Raw genomic sequence first — 26,793 nt, 5'->3', positions numbered from 1 at the left:
CCAACATTTGGTGCTACACCCCTGGAGGCAATAGCCTTACTGCTGCTTTAAAAGGAGGAAAACTAATTTATCACATGCATAAGTTCATAATGCTAAAATGTAATCAAGTTCCCCCTTCCCCCCATAAATATTTCACATGATAGACAGCCTATCCAATAAAAAAGAAAGCATAAAGTTTTCCATTAATTTTATTGAGCTCATCACATTTCACGCCCTCTGGCATGGTTTCCCAGTCAATTAATTAGCTACTGGGCGCAATGGAGCAATGGCGCCCCTGGCGGATCCTTCGAGATGCTTTGCACGTCTCCTTGAACCTTGGAAACTAGTCTGTTTCTCACTGACATGCAAAGTTGCCATCCATGGTCCTTTAATGCTTTTCTTCGAAAACATTGACCTCATTATAAAGTCATATTAGCTGGACTGAATGTGTAAGATCATTAAATACTTAATGCAGAAAACTGGAAGAAGCATTTTTGATCTGCAGATGTTTGTTTGGCTCCCAGGCTGATTCACTTACTAATCAAAACAATAAACATACATACAAACACTCCAACATACACATATATCATTCCATAAAGTTCTTCATATTTTCTTTTTTCAGACCTTGCAAACTGAGACAAGAACCGAGGATGAATCCTATTGCAAAAAGGCAATTCGTCACGGTTAAACCAGCCATTAAAGTAATCAGTCCTTCAGGCGATTAATCAGCACAGATGATTTAAGCCTGCGCTTCAATAATCAGGGAATCCATTAGTTAGAAGGAAGACAAAAACAGGACTGATTGTGCACCCTAGGCATGTAGAGAAAGAGACAAGTGGTAATGTGTGGGTGAGATCTGCAATAACAGTTTTTCAGTGTTCAGTTGAAGAAGAAAACAGGAAAGATGTGAATCGGAAAAGAAAAGCCCCTGAGAACTGGCCATAGAAAATGAGATATTCGAGTCAGAGTTCTTAATCACGCCTGTCTGATGTACTGACCCTGTTGGACAGAACCGATTTCTCAGTCTGTGCTACGGCTGGGATAACTTAGCGGAGTCTAAGATGGAGGGGATTGTCAAAGTTCATCCTTCTCCATCTGTTTAAACGCTTCCAAGTCCTCCTGCCAATCAGCCATCAGCGAATCCACTGATTGGCTGCTGGAGTCTCCGTCCGCCGCAGGCTCCTCCCCCTCATCCACAGAGGCGTAACTGCCAAGTCCCCCCACTGGCTGAACTGACTCTTGTCCTACGACTGAGTCATCTGTTGTCTGTTCCTGAGTAGTTACTTGTGATTGGTCGACAGGTTCTGAAGAGGCAGGAGAAGTGTTGTCTTTCTCCTCTGTGAAACAGGCCCCTTCTTCTGCTCCATCCGTACCTTAAAAAAAGAAGTCAGTTGAATGAACTACAAGGAATCTAATTAATATCAATTATACATCACAAACAACACCTGTAGGCCACATGAGGTGTGGAGAAGGATGACAAAATTTTGTCATCCAGAAGTTGCACTAAAATGACTCCATAAACTCTCGGTGTGCAAGTGCTACAGCCTTAATGTCAAAACACAGAAAAGTAATTTGCCATGGGTTCCCATTCTTATGTAGTTACTTGATACAAATGTATGTTTCTATAAAAACAAGCATAACTGCTTCAAAATGTGCATTTTCAGTTTAGGTGTATGTAATTCAGATTAGAGCAATTATATTTGCCATAAAACTTGTTTTATTCATAAACTGAAAAATCCCATTATAAAAAGCCATTTGAAATCAGTTTATTTATCTTTAAGCACCTTATTAGGAAGTTAGGAGTTAGGAAGTCAAAATTACAACAACGGGTGCTTTCAACCCATTTTCTTAGAAGCAAGATGCTGGTGTATCTTTTCTCCCCCTGTGCTTTTGATTTATGTTTTTCTTCATTGAATATATTGTTAAATATTCTGTTATACACGACTATTGGTTTTAAACACCATTTACACCTGGTATTAAGATGAGCTTAAATGTGCTTTCGCGTTACAATAATGCAATTTCGACATTTGTCATTAAAATAACGCCATACACACAAGTGATCTGCCGAGACACATTACCATTTACACCTGGTTGTTATGTGTTTAAATACATAACTTGTGTTTGGATTTTGTCCAGACCCTCCCCTCTCATTTCATCACACGGTTATTTTGTGGAAGTGCAGAGTATGGCGCACAAATACGACTGAATGAAGGAAGTAATACGCTGCTTATAAGTCAGCAGGAAAGGAAGCAAATGGTAATGTCAATTCCAATTGTAATCAAGCTGGAGTGAATTATTTTGGTGCACTTTCTCAAAACCCGTCCCATAGTGCTTACGTGTTAGATCATTGGGCAGAAAGTAGATGGTCCCTTGTGGCTGTTCGAACACAATCTACCACATAAGTCTAAGCTATGAAAGAAATCTGGTCGAATGGGTTTTTTTAACTACCACTGGAAAGTGGTCAAAAGTGAACAAGTTCAAAATGTTTTAGACTCCATCTATGCATCTATTTAATGTTTTCCACTTGAGATCTGATTGACAAAAACACAAATTGATACCAGGTGTAAACAGATCCTTAACTAGTTTAAAATTTTACCACCGCATCTATTATCTTGCTGACATGCCTCCAACGGAGTGCCTAAAGAATATTCAGAATTTGGCATTTATTTTCATTCAACTAGCAAATATAATCTTTGGAACATGACTCATTAAAAACAAGTGGGTTTGATGCATGAAGGGAAACCCATAGAGGAGGGGTACTTACTGCCATCCAACAGGGTGCCCGGGAGGGCTTTCCCTTTAAATATGGATTCTGCTCATCCAAGAAGGTGAGGGGAAAAAAGTAGTTGAAAGAGAAAAGAGATACAAACACAGAGGGAAAGAGTAATAAAGGAAGAATAATTAGAAAGGAAAGAAAGTAGATGACATGTACCACCTTCCTCACATATTAACATTTTTTCATATTCATGTCTTCAGTCTGTTTTAGAAAGTGTCTCACCTCTGTCTCTAGCTTTATCACTGAGCAGCACCTCCACCTCCCTGTTCTCCTTTAGAGCCTCCAACAGGATGTTACCCTCTTTGTGGAACAGGAAAAGAAGTGGTAAAGTGACATCATCAGTGTTCCGCCCATCTCCCGCCATTTGGAACAAAGGAGCTGTGTCACTGCTGCTGCCCTCATTGTCATCTAAACAGAAACGACAAAGAGAATAATACGAATTTAAGTGCTAAAATAAAAATATATTAAAACTATTCTGAAATAATAAAAAAACTAATAAAAATTACATAAAATTACTAAGACTACAATGAAAACTCAAAATACAAAAAATAAAATAAATATTTTAATGGAAAATAAATAACACTAAAATAGCACTGGTACAAAGGCACTGAAATGGCAATAAAATAAAACAGCCATGATCATATATACTGTAGTCCATCAACTACATCAGGGGTCCAAGAGGCCCCAGGGGCCCACAAAAGGGTTTTACGTGGGTCATTGGAAAATATGAGAAGAGAAAACTAAATATTTTCCAGATAATATTTTAAGAATTTGCTTGGGTTTCAGTAACAATATATAACCCACCTATCTAAGTTTATTTAGGGGGGAGTTCTTTGTGAGGAAATAATTCTATTAAGGGGACACTGGCATCAAAAGAACTGAAAACTCCTGATCTAAGTGACTTGACTCCTCATAAAACATATCTCACCTATGACAATGCCTCCAATGGCCCCAGCTTTCTGAATGTGCCTGGCTTTTTCTGCAAACATGCACTGGCCTCTTTGCAGCAGAGCGATGCGGCCTGCCACAATTTCACCGTTACTCAACTCAGAACAGCCGTTATAAGGCTCCGCTACAGTTACGAACCCACGCACCTAAGGGAGAAGGAAAATACACAGTATAGCATGACAAAAAAAAAATGTATACCCTGTAGCAAGAACAAACCAAGAACAACACAGAAATAGCCAAAAGTGTGAAAGCTCATAATAAAAGGTCAGAGCTAATCATACTCACTCCAGAACTGCTTTTGGAAAGATCCATTCCAAACTGCGCAGGGCCTGCGGTCAAAACCACTCTACCAAAAAAGGGGTGCGAAACAATCTGAACAGCTCGTGGAGGAAGCTGCTCTTTCTGCTGCTGGCTGGACAGCTCCATCATTTCCTGCATGAAACGCATGCCGTCCTCTGCAGCGACTGCGCTCACCGCCTACAGTGAGGAAGAAAGGAACATTTTGCTTGAATCTACAGACAACTTAAATAGTATACTTCCTTTCTTATTTGGAATATAATAAAATATCGTTTGTGTTTATAACTATTATTGCTTTAATAAGAATAAAATAGTGTTAAAAAGATCAACACAGGTTTGGATGGTACCTGGGTGGCATGTTGAATGAGTTGCACTCTGCCATCCTTCAAATGGATGAGACTGACACCCATTCGCCTCAGCAGCTCCAGATGTTCAGGGTTATTGACCATGAAGTCTTGAGCCCTAAGAGGAGGACGTCCCATACCAGGTTCTCTGCACAAGACAGATGAAAAGAAAACATTAAATAGCTTCTTGAAAATGTCCTTTTATTACCTGAGCACCTGTTTTGCATCTGATATTATAGCTGTAACTATATGTGATGCTAATTATATATCCCATTTCTATAATATAAAATGATGTAAAATGCTATTTAAACATAGACCAGCTGGTAATATCACTTTCTCACCGATGAGTGGTTGGGTGAGGACAACTCTTATCCAGCGCGCTCCTGACTGGATCGCGGAGATTGCGTGGGAAGGCAGGATCAGGAAAGAGTAGGCGGGTGTTAGGGCAAGTCCACTCAAAATTGGAGTCATCAAGCTCTTCTCCAGCCTGGGGTGACAGAGAGATAGTATATCAACATTTGATAAACGTAAAGATATACACAAACAGTAAAAACTGATTTGGCGTGTATGTGCAGTACCGTATTGTTTACCAAAGGGGGCGCCTGTGAGTTTGAAGCAGTGGAGAGGGAAAGAGGCAACAGATGAGCTTCTGTGGTAAAGATGTAGTCCTCTACATTGAAAGGCAAATCCTCCTCCTCAGCAAACAACAGGAACAGGTACTTAAACATCTCCGCCAGGAAAAACGAGTCCATGCTGATGAAGAGAAATAAAAATGCCATGAGACAACCTATCGCCCACTCTTTACTCATAAACAAGCCCTTCACAAAATCTTCTCAAACTATTTGTATAAAAATGTTTCATATAAACCAACATCCTCTTTAGCTACCCACAAACTCCTGCTCTTACCGGTCCTCGTGACTCCCTGTCCTCACATCCTTCATAGCAGCGAAGCCACAGGGAACCCGAGCGTACCGGTTCAGGTTCTCCAGTATGGTGCGGCCCACCTCCAGGTAATATGGATCTTTGGTTGCCTTCAGAGGAAATGAATCATTTGTATTGTCTCAGTGGTTAACAACATTAAAGTACATGGTCGAGTGCACTACAGCAGGAGCAGTGCAGCGTGAAGGAGGTCACATTTGCAGGCTGATGTGAAGGAAAATGATGTGAGTGAAGGAGATGTTGCATTGAGATTTAGTTTAGAACTCAGTGACACCTCTGTACCTTGTAGAGGAAGTAGGTGCTTTCTGCAAACTCTGGCCGTAGGGGGTGCTGAGCCCAGTGAACCCTGAAATCAGTGGTGAAGGCCTGGCGAGACAGTACGTGAGGGAGTGGGCCAAAGTCAAGAAGAGTTTGTAAACCACAGATATTGACGAAATCGAAAAGACACACAGCAGAAAAGAGGATCTACCTCAGGGAGGAAGTTGTGTTTCTTGGTAACTTGATAAAGCATTTCATGCGTCTCTATGGCCGGCCGGATATCCCCCTTTAACACCTGCAATGAGCAGAAAGGAGCAGAGCTCCTACGTTTGGATTTTCATGACTGAATGAAAACAAGACTGATGACTGATTACTCACCTGCAATCCAGGGAAAAAAGCAAGCAATGAGTCCATCCAGGTGCGAGCTGGCAGCAGGGGTTTGTGGATGTGGACGTCCAGTAGCAGAGGAGGTTGGCTAATATACTTCATAATGGATGCATAGTGCTGAAATACATGCCAAGCAAACACAATTCATGAATACAGACGAGATAAAGAAACCTGCTATAGCAGAAAAAAATAAAATGAGAGTCACACTAGAAAAAGCAAAAAATGTTTTGGATCCAACAGCTTTGGGCAACAAGATATAACTCCACATTCCAGACCAGGGCTTTTGTTTTGAATAATAATCTATTATAAAATAAACACAATAGTAATAATATTAATATAATGTCTAAAATATATATAAAAATAATAATTAAAAACAGTAAATTATACAAACTACCCCAGCCTACTAAAATAAATAATTCATTATTAAAAATATTAATAATAAACTATTATGAAATGTTATAATTTTTGTTATAATGTTAAAAGACACAACCTACTGTACTCCAGCCTACTAAAATACAGATAAGTGAATTGTGTGAAAAATACTGTTTTTTTTACACACGATACATGAACACATGTTATATTGCACACTGTAAACACAATCAAAGCTTCAAAAAAACACGAAAAACGTGACCTTTAACAAAAGAATGACTGATACTCACAGTGTTAAAGCGCTGCAGATATTGATCATCCCCAAGTAGTATATAAGCCTTCATTAAGTACTCATAATAGGAATCTATGCCTGCCCCAACTCCGCTGTCTGTTAAGAGAACAATTACAAAAAACACCATGATTCAGACTTGACATTTCCCTAATTAGTCTGTATATAAGTACATTTGTTTCATGTCTTGGATGGGTTGTAGGGTGTGATTCAGTCTCACCCCTGCGGACCCACTCTCCCGAGTGGATATTGATGGTTGTTCCCACCAGATTACTGTTCCTCTGTCTCTTTTCCCAAAGGAAGTCAAGAGCTCTTCTCGCATGAGCCTGTAAACAGTACAACAGTACACCAACACCCAAAATACTTCAATAGATTTAGTCATTGTAAGTCTCTTTCACAGCATTCCTGACCTCATAATACTTTTCACAGTTCATAAAGAGTCACGCCAATGTTGTCTTTGTCGTACAGACGGTACAGTTATGTCATAAGGGATCTATGCTATAATTTTGTAGACAGAATGTGTACAAACATTCCAAGAATCAATACATCAGGCTGAAATGACGTCAGAGTTTCATTGTTAGTTTGTTACAAAACAATCACACCACAGTATTTCTACTAGCTTGGTGACCTTAAGTTCTCTAGTCAACATGGATTATACAAAACATTTCTTTGAACCCTAAAAATAGGACAAATTTCTGAATGTTATATGAGAAACTCAACAAAACTATGACATTTGTTCACATTTTAAACATTAGGCTATTTTACCTCAAATGTGGGGTCCCCAGTAAAGCGGCTCAAGGCTGCAAATTCTAGAATGATTGTCCCAGCACAGGCAGTGCAGGTGTCCGTTTCAGTGCCTGTACGGGTCTCAGGTCCACGGACTCCATAACGCAGGTTCACCTGTAAATAAAGGATCAAAAATTTTAGGTATCAAAAATACAGGAAAAACTAAATACTGTAAAATATTATTATGATTTTTTATTTCTTTTTATAAATGTAATTTATTCCTGTGAAGGTCATTATTTCTATCTTAAATGTCACATTATCATTTTGGCGCTTAAGAAACATTTTTCTTTTTTATGCTGAAAATATTTAGATGCCTGTTTTCATGAAAACTGTCATTTCTACATTTTTCAGGACCTTTTAATAAACAGAAAATTAAAAACAAACAGCTTTTATTTCAAGTAGAAATATATATATTATTATAAACTATAAGCTATTTTTATTTTATTTTTTTAATCATATTCTATCTATAATAATGGGAAAACATTGTTTTTATGACATAATGTTGTTATTATGAGAAAATATGTCGTTTTAATGAGAAAAGATGTCCCTTTACCGAGATAATTCTAAAGTTTTAACGACATAACATCTTGTTTTTATAAGAAAAGATGTGTCCCATATTATCTCATCTTTTAATGAGATAATGATATAGTTTTAACGACATCTCTCGTTTTACGAGAAAAGATGTCGTTCCAAATTATCTCATCTTTTAACAAGATAACGATATGGTTTTAACAACATATCTCGTTTTAACAAGAAAAGATGACGTTTTAACGAGAAATCATTTATTACGAAAAATTATGTTGTTTTAACAAGAAAATATGTTGTTAAAATGACATATCTTGTTTTTACAACATGACTGAGTGAAAAAAAGAATAAATTTGTGGCAGATATGCATCAACGTAGAATCAGGTATTCCAGACATGTCTGCAATAAGTTTCTTTGAGTGTTCTGTGAGTACACAGCAAAACTATATGTCTGTATATTGAACGAACAACAACTGGGAAAGGAGTGGTCATGCTGATGATGAGACTGTGCAGCCATCGCTGGAAGTCACACAGTTCATTTCCCTACGGCAGACTTCAACAAAGCACTGCTACGATCAGAACAGCAGATTCAAAAGAGATTCAAAACAAGAGAATTAATGCTCTAAAAAAAGACCAAAACATGTCTAAAAAGACTTGAAGAGGGGCATATTTCCATTCCAGTGATGTTTTTGATCATTCATATTGTATATGCAATGCATGTACATGTGCAATTACTCACTCTAGGGTAAGGCAGGCCACTGCTGGTGTTAAATGCAGGCAGCAGTCTGAGTCCAAGATCTTTGGCCATGTGCAGCAGCTCGTCCTGATACCAGACCATTTGGCCACTTTCTTTCAACATGACAGCCATGGAATGGCCTCCCAGTAGTCCACTGTGGAGAACAGTAAAGGTTTAAATGACCGCAATTTAAAAATTTAGTCTTTTACTCTGTCAGCCCATTTTGAAACTCTGACAGATGCCTTACTCACCCCAGCACCCGGATGTTGGTCTCAAATACGGACACCACGATGTCATTATCCAACCGTACATCCGCCACCACTCTCCTCACCGCCTCCTCAAACTCCACCGTCTTGTTTAACAACTGTGAGATGTCAGAGCACGTCATGAGCAAACAAACATGGGTTTGACTGTACATATGAGTGTTTGTATGCAGTTCCAGATTCTGTTTGAGATGTTACTCACTGCAAGAGTGTCAAGAGTGTCAATGAGAGTGAGGGAGAACCTGAAGGAACAGGAAAACATGTTTTCATCTCTGTCTTTCTTTGAAAAGAACTAAATAAAAATAAATTTCTACTCCTCTCCATCTTTATTTTCTCTCCAACAGACTTACTTCCCCAGGGCATCATCTATATCCCCTCGACTGGGCTCTAGTCCACGTACTCTCCCACGGCAAGTCAAAGGCATCAGCTCATCTGCGGGATAGGCATGGTCCTGTCAAAACGGAGATGAAATGTGATCAAATCAGGCAGATTTTAATTATTATTTTGCTGTTCTCTCAAACATTAATCTACCTCCCCTATCCTCGCCATCCTTTCCGTGCAGGTTTTTTGTCAAACTGCAGGTTTTTGCATTTTAGTTTCATACATCTTATGTTTCTAACCTGCTTAGACACTTTTCTGGGCATAACAGAGGCTTCTGGGAAGTATTTTTCACTGTTTAAGAACATTTATTTGCAAACCAGTGATATTAATGGGATCTGGCTTCATTTACTCACATTAATGTCCAAATTGATATGACTTCATTTATTCTGTGGAACTTGAAGATATTTAAAAGAACATTTCAACTGTTTTTGTCCATACAATGAAAGTCAGTAGAGTCCAAAACAACACTTGACTGTCTTTCATTTTATGGAGCAGAATTTTTTTGTGTGTGGCTTTTTTGTGTTTCATTGAAGAAAGAAATGCAGTAAAACCTGGATACAGTTTTACTGTTAATTTACAGTAATTACTAGTATACTAGTAGCAATAAATCTTGCATAATGCATTATTACATACAACTAGAAATAAACCAATCCCTAAACCTATGGTACATAATTTTTCCTACTCAGAACTTATTTGTGTAAAGATTTTTTTGTTAGTTTAAAATTTGATTGTAAGATTTTTTTTAAAGATATTAATACTTTTATTCATCAAGGATGCATTCAATTTATCAAAAGTGACAGTAAAATATTTATTATGTTAGAAAAGATTTCTTTAGTATCACAGTCCCCCAGAAATATTAGGCAGCATAACTGTTTAACACTGATAACAGAAGAAATGTTTCTAGAAGAGCAAATCAGCATATTAGAATGATTCGTAACGCTGAAGACTGGAGTAATGGTTGCTGAAAATTCTGCTTTTCCACCACAATAATATTAAAAAAATTAAATAAATGTTAAAGTAGAAACCGTTTGTTTTAAGTTTATAATATTAGTTCACATTATTACCTTTTTAAGTGTATTTATGGACAAATTAATGCAGCCTAAGACAATAAGAGACTGGAACATTAGCATTAACATTTCCTTGTACCCAACTGTTAACAAAGAACGTTATCAGTCACTATGTACATACCATGTAGTTTTGATAGGCGTGGTCAAACATTTCCACCACTTGGTTCCTGAGAAGCAAAGGCATTTGTCAGATAAAGGAAAACTTTCTGAATCATACAGCAGGCAAGTCATCATTTTGCATTTCCTCACACAGACCCATACCTCAGTTTATTCTTCTCATCTCTACTCATGGTTTCCGACAAACTGATGGAGGTTCTCATAAGAAACAGCAGCAAAAAAGCAGGCAACATTGTTGCAGAATGAAGCATCCACATGGCTCAAATCCAGTGATTTCACAATGAACTTCACGTAGATGAAGACACCTTAGGCAGGTGTCTGAGTCAACTTTTCCTATCTTAGATGTGTGTATTTAGCACCAAGTTAGAGTTGCTCCACCTCCAGTCCATCATTTTCAAATTTAATGTAAAAAAAACTTAATGCAGGGAAGATTTAGTAACACCCACAGCATTTGAATACATTCACTGTTCTAGCTCAATAACTTTACAGTTCCTGTTTATATCTGAACGTCTCACTTGGATAAATGCAGCTCTTGCATTTCTGAGATGCTTCGAGTTTTAGTGTCTATTACAAATGACTAATGAAGAAAGAACTATCAAGAAAGTCCTGTAGTTAGTATTACACAGCCAACTGCTGTTGTCTCACCTGCCTGTCACCTTTATAACACGCTGGCACCCATGTGACACGTCTGCATGCTACTCTCATCACCTACAAAACAACAACACAACTACATCACTGTAGATCCCCAGCAGACACAGGCTCAAGAGGAGCTCCAGATGGGGCCATGAGGAAAGATGCTTCGCCTCTAATAGCAACCATCACCATGGGTGACACGATCAGCAGTTTACATCCCGAGAAAGAAGGAGACCCGATTAAAACTGATAGCAATCAGATAAATAGTATGCGTGTTCCAGTGCCATCTTCGTGATACTAAAAACAAGTTTAAATCATGTAGAAAATGCTGCGGCGTTATTCAAGAATAAAATATCCAGCGAAATGTTGTTGTCAAGACGATATGATGAAGAAACAACAAGATTTATTAACCCGTCATGCTTTGTTGTTTAGCTCACCGGCTAACATTAACCCGTCGATGACAGTTTGACACTAACGTTACTGAACATATGTTACTGAGGCAGAAACGCTGCTGAAACCAGCGGAAAGACCATCTTAAATCTGTTCTTCGATCATCCATGAGTGACTAAAAGGTCCATTCAGCTGTCCGATTCCGACAAATAAAAAATATTCCGTTTAATAGTGATTTTACGGCAGGTGTGATACAAAGAGCTAGACGTCTGTCTCTCACGATCGCCGAGTGAATGATGATGACGATCACCCGTCTTAGGACAGATCATAGAAGGACGTCAACATTCGCATCCGGGGTATACGCCCCGTAAACTGTGTTGTGCAAAACTACAGTTCCCAGCCTACCTTTCGAGTGTTTTACTTTTACAACAACAAAAAATAAAAATTAAAATTAAATATAAAACAAAAATGTATAGATATAACAGAGAAAAAAGTAATAAAACAATAAATTATTATTATTATTATTATTACTATGTAATGCATCTTACTAAAAATACACTTTTTATGACTGCTTGAAATTCCTTTTGGTATAGTTTGAGTACACGTGTAAAAATATTAATAAATAAATAAAATGAAAAATACAGTATTTATGTGTTATATTTGTTTTATTTGTGTTATATTTCTTTTCTAGTGTGATTAATTTAATGTCAAATTATATTAAAAATGTGAAAAATTATTTAGTTGTGTGTTTATACGTAAACTTCTATCTATGAAATTCGCCTCGTCGAGACTAAGGAAAGTAGTGATATTGTTCCAAAAATTATCAAAATTTATTACAATTATTTATTTCAGAAAAAGAAGAAGAATAACTATATAAAAAAATATAAAATATAAAACTAACATAGAACTATAATATAATTAAGAACATGAACAATAAAGAATCTTAAATATAAGAATATGTTAATTAAAATATTAATAAGTTACGGTAACACTTTAGAATAATGGTCCATTAGTTAATGTTAGTTAACAACTTTAGTTAACATGATCTAAGCAAGAACAATCCTTCCACAGCATTTATTAATCTTAGTTGATGTTAATTTCAACATTTACTAATGCATTATTCAAATCAAAAGTTGTGCTTGTTAACATTAGTTAATGCACTGTGAATTAGCATGAACTAACAATGAATAACTGTATTTTCATTAACTAACGTTAACAAATATTAATAAATACAGTTATAAATGTATTGTTAATTTTTTGGTCATGTTAATGAATAAATTAACTAACATCAACTAATGGACCATTATTCTAAAGTGTTACCCAAGTTACTAATATTATTTTTCATGCACCTTACAAAGATTTCACTTTGTATATGTGTTTGCTTTTAATTTCATTGGGTAATTACTATGTAATACAATTGTGAATTAATTGTATTTACTAGATAGCCTATTTATGCTGTTGTAGACGATTTTTTTTTACATAATTTATTGCTCCAGTAAGCAATATGCTCCAGCCGCAATGTCTATCTCACATGACAAGAATGATTTTATAACTAGAATGCAGATTTTGTTTTATAACTAGGTGACGGTAAAGATTATATATATATATATATATATATATATATATATATATATATATATATATATATATATATATATATATATATATATAAATAAAAAAATAATAATACAATCCCATGACATTGTATGTATTCATTACAACATATTTCTTAACGTAATGCATTAAAAGTCCTCTAAATAAAGTAACTTTCTGATTTGCATATTTTACTTTTCAAGATGTGGCAACGCAACGAGTCAGTACATTTCCTGTTAAGCACGCATCACATGATTGTCACGTGCTGTGACGTCATTTACAAACACTCACGGACCAGCGGGCAGACAGTTCAGTGACTGTCGAATGAACACTGCCCGAGCTCTTTAAACGCTTTTATCGACTGAGAGAGAAGGTAAGACACCGTCTTTTATATCTGGAATGAATTCAAATGTAGTTGGTCGGTCAAGTTTAATAATTATGTTGTGAACATACCTTTAGACTTTTCTGGGCCATTTATAACCTGATTCTTGAACAAGGAATTGCTTACGTGGAAAGGCTTACGTGATTGACATTTTGTTGTTGTGTATCTATGCAGAGATGTCTAAAAGCGTAAAAAAGCTCACAGGGCTCGTGGCAGCTACATTCACACCACTCACTGCAGAAGGGTGAAATATTACATTTCTCAATAAAAGTATTACAGAATAATTTACATGAGGTGTAGTGCTCTGTTCATTGATCTGTTCTTCTTTGCTGTTCTTTTTCTCAGGGAGATCAATCTCTCTGTAATTGGACCATACATTGATTACTTAATAGAGAAGCAGAATGTCAAGAGTGTGTTTAGTAAGTCTATGTATTTAATAAAAATGACAAAAATGGGGAATAAGGCAGCCTGTTTTACTCATTTCTATTATTTGTAACCTAAACCACCTTGTTTTTGGTAGTAAACGGCACAACAGGTGAGGGCTTTTCTCTAACTGTGGACGAAAGGAAGCAGCTTGCTGCAGCTTGGTGCCAACATGGAAAGGGCAAGTGAGTTATTGCATATTTATAGTGTTTGTTCAGCTGTGGACAGCAAAAATGTCTAAGGGGACAAGGGTTGTTCGACAATACAAAACAATGACATATTAACAAAAAATATATTTAATGATGATAAAGAAAAATTTAAATGATTAAAGATATGTTCTAAAAGGCCCAAAGTGTGCAAAGTTGAAGAAACACCGTTATTCATAATAATAGTAATAATACTTTATTACTTTTTTCCTTATAAAAGTTTCCATTGCCAGAGGTTTAGTTTATTTTATGTGTTTGTCAAGGCTTGAGCAAGTGATTGTTCATGTTGGCTGCATGAGTATAAAAGACTCTCAAGAACTGGTGAGCACACATCTTCACAATCTCTTTTCTTAACACGCATTAACTGCATTTTTCATGCATATCACATCTCCGTTTTCATAACAGAAGACCCACATTCTCCTTTTGTCTCACTTGTTGCTTATCCATTCGTGTTTCAGCATGTTCCCTCTTCGTGACTGTGTGAAAATGCTGAGTGGATGTTTTTTTACTTTTTCTCAGACTCGGCATGCCGCCAGTATAGGGGCTGATGGCATAGCAGTAATCTCTCCTTCCTATTTCAAACCCATTAATGCAGGTTTAAACATTATTTTCCTAAACACTACATTATAAATTAGTTTACATTTTTTATATTTCAAACCATGCTTATGATTTCTCTTCCTCTTTTCACAGATGCATTGAGGTTGTTCCTAAAAGAAGTGAGCGCCTTTGCTCCAGATCTTCCGATGTATTATTATCATATTCCAAGCATGACTGGTGTTGCGTGTAAGTGCAGCTCCCACACGTCATAATTTCTGGCAGTCAAAACACTGATTGTAAATTCTTTTGAACTGCATAGTACAGAATGTGACAGGTTCTCACTGACTCATGAAGTCCAGTATCTATTTTGTCTTTATTTTTCAGTGGATGCAGCTGATGTGCTAAATGGGATAGAGCAGATGATCCCCTCATTTCAGGGAGTGAAATTCACTGGGACTGACTTGAGGGATCTCGGGCAGTGTGTCTGTTACAGTCAGTCCCATAACTGGTCTGTAATGTTCGGAATAGATGAGGTATACAGTCCCCGCACTCGTTCATCTACTGCATTTTTCCTGCTAGTCTAACATTTAAATAATTTGGTTTTAATTTTACTTATTTTGCTTTACAATTTGTTTTGCAGCAACTCTTGGGAGCTTTGGTACTCGGTGTTCATGGAGCAGTAGGGAGGTAAGTGTCAACATCATGCCATCCTGGAACTCTTTATCTGGCCTCAGTTGTTATGAATTCATGACCTTTCACTGTTTTTCTTGCTGTGGTGTGGATTTGCTACTTGTTTTTTGTTATTTAGTGACCGATTTGGTTGTTGGGATTAGTGTAACCTCAGTTTTGGATTACATTATTATTTTAAAGGAATAGTTCATGCAAAAATTCTTTCGCCATCTACATCCTGGATGGCAATTTCAGGAAATTTTCATTTTGAAATGCATCGCACAAATTTCGAGTACTGGACACATTCTTGGCCACATCTCATGTCCTTTCCTTTCCTTAATATTTAACTGGAGACCACGTAACACTCTTTGTCCTCTGCAGCACATATAACTACCTCGGACGCATAGTGAACCAGATGCTTGCTGCTTTTTATAATGGCAACCACATGCAGACCAGAGCCCTGCAGGTACAACCTTCATCCCATTTTGCATGTGCAATTCTCATTTAGTGATGCTTTTTGACTTTATTTTATCAGTATGTTTTTAACTACAGAAATTAATGATTTGATTTTCTGTTTACAGTTTGAATTTATGGAGGTTATCACATTTGCTAAGAACCTTGGTGAGTTGATTGTTTTCCACATGCATTACCTTTCAAATGTTTGGATTTCTTTTTGAATTGTCTTTTATGCTTACAAGTATTTGATAAAAATTTACATGTAAAAATATTAGTTTTTTTTATATTTTAATATATTTCTTAAAGTATTTAATTCCTGTGATGATGAAGCTGAATTTCCAGCAGCCATTACTCCAGGTTTCTTTGTCACATGATCCTTCAGAAATCATTGTAATATGCTGAATTGCTGAAAATTTTATTTTAATTATCAGTGTTTAATTTTTTTGAAATGTTGCCACTTAATGTCTATTTGGAAACAGGACCTATTCAATACATCCTTGCTAAATAAAAAAAAAACAACTTACTGATCTCAAACATTTGAAAAGTGTCCGTAAGACTTGACTGTTGTGTATATTATTGAAAGGAAGTTTTCATTAGAATTATTATTATTTATGCTCTGCAGGTTTTGATGTGTCTGTGAATAAGCAGGTGATGAGTGAAGTGTCAGGGTTAGCAATGGGTCCCCCTCGACTCCCGATGCTGCCATGTCCGGTCTCAAAGGCCCAGGCTATTGCACAGAAAATCAAAGACTTCTCTCAGGGACATTAAAATGAAACACATTTCATTGAACCTAACTGACAACTCCAAATAAATCATTTGTGTTGTTAGTGAACTGTAAACGGTGCCACATTTATTACACTACAGTATATTAATGTACTGTACCTTTTTTCATACTTTATACTTGCTTTGGCTGATTAATTTTTTTTTATTGTCAACACATTTAGCATTTTGTTTTCTCTAATTAATAACATTAAAATGAAACAAGAAATTTTGGTAAACCTACTTGAATTACCCAACAGAGTTACAAATAATCATCAGTGTTACTGATTTATTCTCAACATGATATACTGGTTCTTGTATACCTGAATGTTTTATGAGTTTTGCATGTTTTGTTTGTTCTTGTCTTGGGTTAAAAAACATATGCATATAAAGTAATTTTTATTCTTTAGTACTGTATTAATGACCTTCTTTTAACTGATGTTGATGTAATTGTTAACTAATCCAGGCTGCTGAGGCAGTGGTTACTGACCAACTATATCACCACTGTGCCCTTGAGCAAGACACTTACCAAAGTATTTCTATGTAACGTTACTTAATCGTATACTCTTATCTCTTTTAGATATTCTTTTAATGATATTTAGATAACAGAATGAGTTCTTTCCAGAATCTATTCAGATGTGAGTGCTGTTGTCCATGGACACTAAATGCTTTGTGGAAAATCACATGCACCACACTGTTTTAATCTCTTGAGTTTCGCATGTTTGCAGAATACTGCTCAAAAAGGGAAATTTTTGTATGTTCAGATGGAATTAATAAAAATTATTATTCATTATTAAATGGAAGATACTGCTTTGAAGTTTGTATTCGGCCTCATAGTAGCCTGAAATCTAACCACTTTAATTTGTCTGTCTAGTCAGTGATTATTAATTAATTTTTATTATTTCTATTGTTTGGCATTACCTTATTTTCTTCCCCCTTAACAATTTTTTTTATCTGGGTTGTTAGAGAGCCCTAGAACAGAGGTATCCAGTCCTGCTCGTGGAGGGCCATGGTCTAGCAGAGAACTTCAGCCGCAATTAAACACACTTAAACCAGTTAATCAAGATCTCACTAAACATACTAGAAACTTTCAGGCAGGTGTGCTGAGGCAAGTTGGAGGTAAACTCCGTAGGACAGTGGCCCTTCAGGAAACTGCGAAATTTAGAAGACAAAGAATGTATGTCTCTTGTCTGATTAATCCAGCTGTCATAATGCTGTTATGTCATTGCCCTCTATTATCTGTGTTCATCCCTGTTCAAGCCTGTGGTGGGAATCTGGCAGAATGACACAGAACAAATCAAACCTTTTAAGTGGATGAAGTGTTCCTGGCTCCTTTGTCTTTTAGTTTAATTTCATAATCTCCCATTAACAGCAACTCATATATATAATTCCATTTTTTTTTAAAACAACTGAATAAAATTAAGTCTGATTTCTTATGTATTGATTTTTTGTCTTAAAACCTTTTTGTGTGACAAACAATGTATGGTTAATGTTTCACTACTGTTTCAGCAGGACACATCCCAGACTGCACTATCATCACCTAATCAGTTGTTTTACTGCTGACTCCACAGTTTGACTGAAACAAGCACAGTATTTCACAGTACATGACCATTTGTCAGCAGCAGCAGCAGGAACAACATTAGCAATTTCCTTCCAGTGAGGATACAAGTAAAGAGAACTAAACTGTGTCTAAAACAGACACCTCAGCTCTTTGAAATTCAGGTCATGACCACGTTTCCTGTAGAAAAAGCTGCCTGACTACAAATCAGAGACTGGACACATAGTGTGGATATCCTTTAAATTACTTTTGTAACATCTCATGTTGTTATCAATAAAGGTTTTTATTATTATTATTATTATTATTGGAGAGTGTCTGCCACTAGTTCTTTATTCCTGGGTCAATGTGTAAAAGACATTTAATTTCATATGAGAAATGCTGCCATCTAGTGTCTGCTGAGTGCACCAGCAGTATCTGTCTGCAGCAGCAACTGATTTGATCTTCGAGAGGGGTCAGAAATCATAAGGACCACAGTGTTTAAACAGTGTAAAAAATGTAAGCTTAGGCCCTCTGTCATTTTGTGGGGCTGACACAAAATAGGCACACAGAAATAAATTTTTCGTTACTTTTATTTGAGCTATTTTATGTCCAGAAACATATATGTAAATATATTTATGTAACTTGTATAGATAAATATTCCACTGTGGAGAGATGGGTTAACTGACAACAAGATATGTGTCTACTCTGATTAAAATAGGTCATTACCTTTTTTTAAACTAAAAAAAAAACTGTCCCTGGTAAAATATCAAATAAATGACTCAAAACTAAATGATTAACACTAATTTATTTACTTCAACGTCAGTATATAAAAATATCTAATCCCCATTCACACGCGGAACCAATGATAGTGGTTTAAAAAAAGTAAAGCCCTACGGGACAATAATACAGCGACGCCAAATATGCACGTATTTCCGGCCAGCTCAGCGTACGGAGGAGTGTTGTGGAGCTGTAATCCAGACACAGAGATTTAACAGCTGTTAACCGCTTCATATACATCTGCTGTGGGTAAATTTTACATTTTAGCGAAATGGTGCTGCTGACAATGATCGCGCGTCTGGCGGACGGACTGCCGCTGGCCGCTTCAATGCAGGAGGACGAGCAGGTAAGAGCTCAGTGATATCGGTGTGTTTTATCATTTACTTTAGGCCTATGCGTACTGTAAGCGTAAGAAATCAAAGAACAATATCTTGAAAACATTACGTTTACATCTAAAAGTGTCTAGTTATCTGGAATTGTAATCCACAACAGCAAAGACTGCTTTAATCTGGCCTTTATTAGCTCAAATTGCTGTAATTAGACGTCTGTCGGAGTATTTACATTAATTTGAAATGCTTTATTTGGAATCTAACAGCGTAGTAAATCTTGAGCTATTATATTTTTCTCCATATCGTTTATTCTCGGTGTGAAAGATGTAATTGGCCATACACAGAGGGGCTTCATTAGATGGATTCGCATCATTTTGATCAGATACAGCGCCCTCTTCTGTCATGATTTGAACTCACACCATATTCTTCCCACCATACTATATTTAATCCAATCGTTTTTTAATAAACGGATTAAAAACGCAAACAAATCAGTAACATCATTTAAAAAATATTAGAATAAAAAATATATATTTTAAATATCACGTCAAATTATTTGTACAAATGTCTGAATTTTAATGCCATGCAACTTGAATTATTCACAAATTCTTTCCACACTGTGAACTCTAGAGAAAAATCATCATTGATAAAAGCTTCTGCTAAATGAATAAATGTAATGTAAATTTGTTTGCAACATTACCCCAAAAACTATCCATGTTTTATCTGAGTATATTCAATAACCTGATGCAAGCAATATAGAGGAATAAATATACAATTAAAAATAAATGTATAACATTTAAAAAAAATGGCTGTATTCAAAGGAAGAGTTCACTGAAAAAGGTTGTCATAAACTCACCTTTGTGTTGTATGATGACTCTCCTGTGTAACACAAAATGAGGGTTGTAAATATTTTTGTAAATAACATGCTACATTTTTCTCTGTACATTGAAAGCATACAGTGATCTGTCAAGGTCCACAAAGGCCCCAAATGATTCTAATGGTATATTCCATAATGGCTATACTCATAAGATAACTCTGTGTGAGGAAGAGAGCAACATTACCATGTTAAGTGTGCTTTGTTGAAATATTGTACAAATATTGCACAGTCAAGACAATATATTTCTTCCATATTTACCATAAAGAATGAATATGTGATTATGACTCTGTAACTTCTCTTTCAGCTGAACTGATGCAAAACATCTTGATAACTATCTCCTATGTTTAATTTTTTTGATGCTAAAACATTGTTGATGTTTAGAGGATCAAGACAAAGTTTGGGGCTTTGGTAGATTTGAAAGATGTAAAGCAAAAAGCTTCCATAGAGTTACTCCGAAAAGTGTTAATGTGACTAATAGGTTTCCCAGCCGTTTTATTACCTTTACAACAGTCTCTTGATTTAGGTCTAACATCTCTACGTTTCCTCCTTTCATGCTGCCATGAAGGGAAGTGAAAAGGTTTGTTCACCTTTAGCTTTGTAAAATCCCTCTGAATAGGACGGAGTCAAATGTAGCCGAGTAAGAGTGACTGTGTTTTTATCTAATAAATTTGCACTTCTGTTCTCAGATGGGTCGAGATCTCCAGCATTATCAGAGCCAAGCCAAGCAGCTCTTCCGCAAATTAAATGAACAGAGTCCAAACCGATGCACTTTAGAGGCTGGATCAATGGCCTTTCAGTAAGTTTACTGCACACTACAGCTAAAATCATAAAATAATTGATCATAAGAAGGTGAGTTTTTTCCATTTCGAGATCACATAAAATTTTTAGTTCTAGTTTAACACACAAACCTATGTGATTAATTGAAACGCATAGCTAAAAAAAGATTTCTTCTCACCTTTTTTCAAAGCTACGTCATAGAGAAAGGCGTTTGCTATTTGGTGCTCTGTGAGGCCGGGTTTCCTAAAAAGCTAGCCTTTGCTTATCTCGAAGATCTGCAAGCAGAGTTTCATGAACAGCATGGCAAGAAGGTGCCCACGGTCTCCAGGCCCTACTCCTTCATCGAGTTTGGTAAGAGCCCTCACTATAACCAGAGTTTCATTTACTCCCCATCAAATGTCAAGCTTGTAATTCTGTTTTATTACCTGTCCAAAGATACATATATTCAGAAGACCAAAAAGTCATACATCGACAGCAGAGCACGCAGGAACCTGAGCAACATCAACACAGAGCTACAGGATGTACAGAGGATCATGGTGGCCAACATTGAAGAAGTCCTGCAAAGAGGGGAGGCCTTGTCTGGTAAATACATCTTGTGAACCTTTTTTCTCTCCTTTTTTTTATTTTTAACAAATGTGTAACCTCTATTTTGGAGGCATTTAAAATGCAATATTTAATCAAAGCTCCATGTTTTTAATTTATTTTAAAAGTGTAAATTGAAATGCTCTGTAAAACAATAATATGCTTTTAATAGCTTTAATGACAACATCAACAAAAGTTTAGATTAATAAAAATGCAAATGTATAAATGGGGCTCTAAAATCAAGTGAAAGTCCAATTTTTTTTGTGCATTACCGTTCTGTTTTTTTTTTTCAGCAAGGGCTGTTTTCAGAATTGATTATAATAAAAAAAAATTACCGGGTATTTAACACCAAATCATCATAATCAAGCACATTTCTAAAGGCATGATTTCTGAAGGATCATGAGACATTAAAGACTAGTAGTGACTGCTAAAAAAAATCATCTTTTCCATTACAGAAATGGAATACATTAAAAAAAATTATAGAAATAGAAAACTGTTATTTTAAGTTGTGATAACATTTCACTGTTTTACCTACCGTATTTTCCGGACTATAAGTCGCACCTTTTTTCATGGTTTGGCTGGTCCTGCGACTTAATAGTCAGGTGCGACTTATTTATCAAAATTAATTTAGAACCATTAACCGAGAGAAAACATTACCGTCTCCAGCCGCCAGAGGGCGCTCTATGCTGCCCAGTGCTCCTAGGGTCTACACTGAAGACATAGAGCGCCCTCTCGCAGCTCTAGACGGTAATGTTTTCTCTTAGTTCTTGGTTCTAAATAAATGTGACTTATAGTCCAGTGCAACTTATAAAAGGTTTTTTTTTTCTCGTCATGATGTATTTTTGGACTGATGCGACTTATACTCAGTTGTGACTTATAGTCCGAATAATATGCTATATTTCTAATCCAATAAATGCAGCCTTGGTGTGTGAAAGAGACTTCTTTCAAAAGCACTGAAAACAACTTGTAAAATTTCAGCTTTCTTCTCTTCATTTCTTCATGTTTTTTCCTCAGCATTGGACTCGAAGGCCAGCAACTTGTCCAGCCTGTCCAAGAAATACAGAAGTGACGCTAAGTACCTGAACACTCGCTCCACGTACGCTAAGCTAGCTGCGGGTGGCGTCTTCTTCATCATGTTGATCGTATACATACGCTTCTGGTGGCTGTGAAGTATGGGATGTGCGGAGGGAAGAAAAGCTACAGGTGAAAAGCAGACGGACTCTCACATAACGACAAGTTCACGTTGTGTTTTAAAGTTACAGCTTGTTCTGAAAGACTGTTGGATCTGGCAGTTTCCCTCCTAACAGGCTGTCGAGTCCCTAGCATGATCCTCACTGGAATCTGTTTTATGAACTACACGGAAGTTTTGGAATGTGAATGAAAGAGATAAAGTGTGTTTTCCTGTATACTGTACGTCTTTGTAAAATCCCTCCATTCATGGAAATGAATCTTATATACTGTATAACAGTATACCATAAAGCAGCAGTGCATCCCAAAAAAGGTGAACTGATAATTCATTAACAGAAGTATGTTAATTCAGATTTGTAGTTTTAGCACATTGTGGGTTGGATTGCTTCCACTGAACACTTAATGCTCCTCATGCTATATGGCTGTTAGGTAAGGTTACCTTCCATCCAGGAGAGTAAATGTAAAATGAGCTTGTGTGTCAGCTGTATTAGTAAAGCTGTGGTCCCCACAATGATATGCACAAAATTAGTAATTGTACTGACTGCCCATTTAGGCTTTTATATATAAACCAGATATTCAAGAATTCAACTTGTAGCTCTTAAAGCCTTATAAAAGGGAGTGGTTTATTAAGTCTTAGTTTGAATTAGTTTCAAATGTACATTTGTGTCGCATTTAGACCAAACAGATATTTTGGCATTTTGGATTGTTTTCTTCGTGCAGAAGTTGCCCAGCAAACAGCACTCGCACTGCAGCGAGGAGACTCGCCGTCGTGACCGGCTGTTACTCAGTCCAGACCCGATCATTGAATCTAGTGTTGTGGGAGAGTGGTGGCCTGCCACTTTTTCAAGAAGCAGAGATTTAGGTCAAATGCAGGCCAGTGCAGTATAGAAATACATACATCTGTATCTGTGGTCCTGCTTCTTGCATGGTTGCAGATATGATATATGACCTGGGTTCCAACGGCTTTCTCTTTCAGTGTTTACATTAATCTGTATTTTACATGCATTGAAGAATTTAACCCACAGTAACCAACCAGACATCCACGTACCAACTGGATAAAGCTAAAATGCCCCTCAGGATAGAGTTTGTTGGTCTCACCTAACCTACAATATAAATAAAATGATTCAAACTCCGTTTTTATTTGCTTTTACCTGTTTTTACAGTTCACACTGACATGTTTTTATTATATAGATATAGATATAGATATATAGAGCGAGAGAGAGATTAGTATATGTCTTACTACAAGGTCACTGTCAATCTTACCTACAGAAATGGTATCACTGGGCTTTGGCTTTTTGGGTTTTCATTTCCAAAGCAGTCCTTTTTTTGTTTGTTTTATGTCATTTAACATGCATGTTAATTAGAATTATGGTTGAAGAGCATGAACTGATAACATAGATGGGAATGTCTAATGCTAAAGGTACAGTTCACCCCAAAATTAAAATTCTGTTATTAATTGCTCACCCTCTAGTCGTTTCAAACCCATTAGACCTTAGTTCATCTTTGGAACACAAATTAAGATAATATATTTGATGCATTCCGACATCTTTTTGACCCTCCCATAGACAGCAATGGTACTGCCACGATCAAGGTCCTGAAACGTAGTAAGGGCATCAGTAAAATAGTGTGACATCAGTAGTTCAACTGTAATTTTACAAAGCTACAAGAATACTTTTTGTGCACAAGTAGTACCCTTGCTGTCTATGGGAGGGTCAAAGAGCTGTCAGAATGCATCATATCTTAAACATTTCTTAATTGTTGTTCTGAAGATAAATTAAGGTCTTACGGGTTTGGAACAACATGAGGGTGAGTAATTAATGACATAATTTTCATTTTTGGGTGAAATATCCCTTTAAGTTACAGTGAAAGTCCCTGCTGATTAAAAGGGGGAAAAATGGCCACAAATTAAAGGTACACTCAGTATTTTTGTGTTATGTTTACCGCCATGACAGTAGACTTCCTCCTCGATCATCTATCAGACAAATTTTGTTACCATTAGTGGTGTAAATTAATGGGACATTAACTGAGGCATTATCAAATTTTCTTGAGCTTTCCAGATATACTGGAGTAAAATAATCGGAACTGTGATATACATTGTGGATATGTCTGATGTACGTGGTTTCATCTGAAAGATATTTTTAGACTTTGCTCATCTGCAATACATTTTTTTATATTTAATAGATATTTAGAAAATGTTTTAATATAAACTAACATAAAAATATGTCAAGAGATGGTTTTCACATGATCACACTTACATATGTTTTCTGAATGAAATTCATTTTAGACATACGTGAATGGTATTCAGCTATAGACTTTAGTCAGGTAGATGCCATGTTGGTTATAACACTCATTACGTTACATTACATTTATTCATTTAGCAGAAGCTTTTATCCAAAGCAACTAAAATTAAAATTAGGCTGTGAGAGACAGACGTTTTTACAATATTTACAAAAATTTAAATTTTTTACTTTCAAAACTTTTTTTTATGGAGTTTTTGTCCAATTTAAAGGGTTTTTTTTTTTTAGGAAAGAAATGTGTCATCTTAAGTTCTGCTGCTGAACTATTAGTATAATCATAATCCACAACAGTACAATCCATTGAACACACTGTACATCCACAGCCTTGACCTCATTCCTGTCAAAACTTAAATATGGCGCTACCCTGACAAAGTTTCATGGATGTGACCCTTTCCTATATGTAGTTATAGTATAGTAATACTAATGTGATTAAGTGGGGTATGATCCATGTATGTGACTCTTTCCTGGTGGGAGATATGGGGGGTGCATTTTCCGGCATTACATTTGTTCCATTTAAGTGTATAAGTTCAGATGAAGCCCATTCAAAAGCCTGTTTTCGACAGGGTTGTTTTTCTCTGCCCATCACCGACCCTCTTCAGTAGAACTCTTGATATGAATCACAGACAGATGTGATTATGATCTACATCCTCCCACACACAGAGTGGCTGGCTACTTTTTTTTTTTTTACATTTTAAATATTTCAAAACAAGACACTACACAGATTTATTTGGCCACACAAGATATTTTAAAAGACAGCTTCTCTTTCGAATATAATTCGTTTACTTTGTTTCGACTCTATGAAAGACATTTTAAGATTAATTTCGCTGACGAGCACAACCTGGTGACTGGATTAAACTGAAATTATGGGCCACTTATCCATTGTCTCTTCCAGTAAAGTCATCCTTCTCTTTATTTGCTGCTTTAAAATATCACATGGTAAGTATTTACAGTTTATATTTCATAACGCATTTCTTGAAAGTGATTAGTTTTTTTAAATGGTTATTGAATATTTCAATTACATTTTTAATTAGTATTCTTGTCTAATACAAAATAAAAATGTAATAACTATTAACTTAATCTTTGAGTTAGTTAATTGTTTGATTAATTATCAGTGTTTACTGGGTACAAACATTTGAGTTGCCAATCAGAAGTGTTCTTTGTAATAAAATCGGTATTGAGTCATGTGACTCATGTCTATATTGGTTCTGCTCTAGTATTAAGTTTAAATGTATACTATTATTGGTTCTTTGCACAGCACTTGAAGTGTTGATGTTTCTTCACAGCTCTGCAGTGTGTGGACCCTGTGAAACCCTGTGTGAACAACGCTGCCTGTGTCACTTTCAGCAATGGAACAGGCTATTGCAGGTAAGACAGGATGACTCTCACATTTAAACTACACTGTCTGAGGCTCAGTGTGAACTGGGGAAAAAAAATCTGAAAGTGATGCAGAACCCCATGTTTTTTATTAAAAGTGTCATTTGATGCTTAATATATTTTATGTGTATTTAAATATATATATTTTTAATATATTTTAGTGTATTTGGTGTAATAGTATATGTCGATATGCTTTAATGTTCAAAAGCATTATTGTAGATCCTCTATGCCTCGTCTCTCACCGTGTCGTTTTCCAATGTTTGACAGTCTCTCTCTCTCACACGCTAACACACACACATGCAATGTGCAAAACTCTGCATTTGAACATTCAATAGCAAATACTTAAACTAATAAAATATTTACAGTAGCTGATTCAGAAGATTGTTGTCCATAAAATGCGTTGCTGTTCTGTTGTAAGTTATCTTTTAGGAAAAGATTCCTAAATGCATCTATTTTCTGAAGGCCAAATAAAATGATACACAGCATCTCCCTGACGTGACTGCTTCAACACTAACTGTGGTTATTGAAACCATGCCTTCTTTCTTTGCGT

At 36.2% G+C, this 26,793-nt stretch overlaps 3 protein-coding genes across 6 annotated transcripts; 2 read left to right on the top strand and 1 right to left on the bottom strand.

Moving 5' to 3' along the window:
* Positions 1-170: 170 nt before the first annotated feature.
* Positions 171-11,777, bottom strand: LOC113107956 (ER degradation-enhancing alpha-mannosidase-like protein 3). 3 transcript variants are annotated; one of them, XM_026270789.1, is made up of 21 exons: positions 10,605-11,777; positions 10,465-10,510; positions 9,246-9,346; positions 9,098-9,137; positions 8,884-8,996; positions 8,636-8,786; positions 7,352-7,486; positions 6,807-6,912; positions 6,588-6,685; positions 5,920-6,045; positions 5,753-5,836; positions 5,566-5,649; positions 5,251-5,375; positions 4,935-5,097; positions 4,686-4,831; positions 4,348-4,492; positions 3,989-4,180; positions 3,684-3,849; positions 2,978-3,163; positions 2,744-2,791; positions 171-1,352 (listed from the first exon to the last, which is right to left on the bottom strand). In XM_026270789.1, the coding sequence occupies exons 1-21, from the start codon at positions 10,715-10,717 to the stop codon at positions 1,054-1,056; spliced, it is 2,667 nt and encodes an 888-aa protein (XP_026126574.1). In that variant the 5' UTR covers positions 10,718-11,777; the 3' UTR covers positions 171-1,053. The 3 variants fall into 3 exon arrangements, with proteins under 3 accessions (XP_026126574.1, XP_026126573.1, XP_026126575.1); XM_026270788.1 differs by having other exon boundaries at positions 4,923-5,097; positions 10,605-10,717; XM_026270790.1 differs by lacking the exon at positions 2,744-2,791 and having other exon boundaries at positions 4,923-5,097.
* Positions 11,778-13,347: 1,570 nt separating this feature from the next.
* LOC113107991 (N-acetylneuraminate lyase) lies at positions 13,348-18,085 on the top strand. The gene is made up of 12 exons (XM_026270839.1): positions 13,348-13,449; positions 13,633-13,702; positions 13,804-13,877; positions 13,979-14,066; positions 14,351-14,408; positions 14,607-14,682; positions 14,778-14,870; positions 15,009-15,157; positions 15,265-15,311; positions 15,675-15,759; positions 15,875-15,914; positions 16,372-18,085. The coding sequence occupies exons 2-12, from the start codon at positions 13,635-13,637 to the stop codon at positions 16,515-16,517; spliced, it is 924 nt and encodes a 307-aa protein (XP_026126624.1). The 5' UTR covers positions 13,348-13,449; positions 13,633-13,634; the 3' UTR covers positions 16,518-18,085.
* Positions 18,086-18,956: 871 nt separating this feature from the next.
* Positions 18,957-23,708, top strand: LOC113107996 (vesicle-trafficking protein SEC22b-B). 2 transcript variants are annotated; one of them, XM_026270843.1, is made up of 6 exons: positions 18,957-19,168; positions 20,591-20,602; positions 20,712-20,821; positions 20,993-21,153; positions 21,238-21,384; positions 22,399-23,708. In XM_026270843.1, exons 1-6 carry the CDS (start codon positions 19,094-19,096, stop codon positions 22,551-22,553), a joined length of 660 nt encoding a protein of 219 aa, XP_026126628.1. In that variant the 5' UTR covers positions 18,957-19,093; the 3' UTR covers positions 22,554-23,708. The 2 variants fall into 2 exon arrangements, with proteins under 2 accessions (XP_026126628.1, XP_026126629.1); XM_026270844.1 differs by lacking the exon at positions 20,591-20,602 and having other exon boundaries at positions 18,958-19,168.
* The last annotated feature ends 3,085 nt before the right edge of the window (positions 23,709-26,793 follow it).

Source organism: Carassius auratus, chromosome 8, assembly GCF_003368295.1.
Source record: "Carassius auratus strain Wakin chromosome 8, ASM336829v1, whole genome shotgun sequence".
NCBI lineage: Eukaryota > Metazoa > Chordata > Actinopteri > Cypriniformes > Cyprinidae > Carassius > Carassius auratus.
The sequence above is the reverse complement of the archived record's forward strand: the minus strand, read 5'-3'. Positions and strand labels throughout refer to the sequence as shown.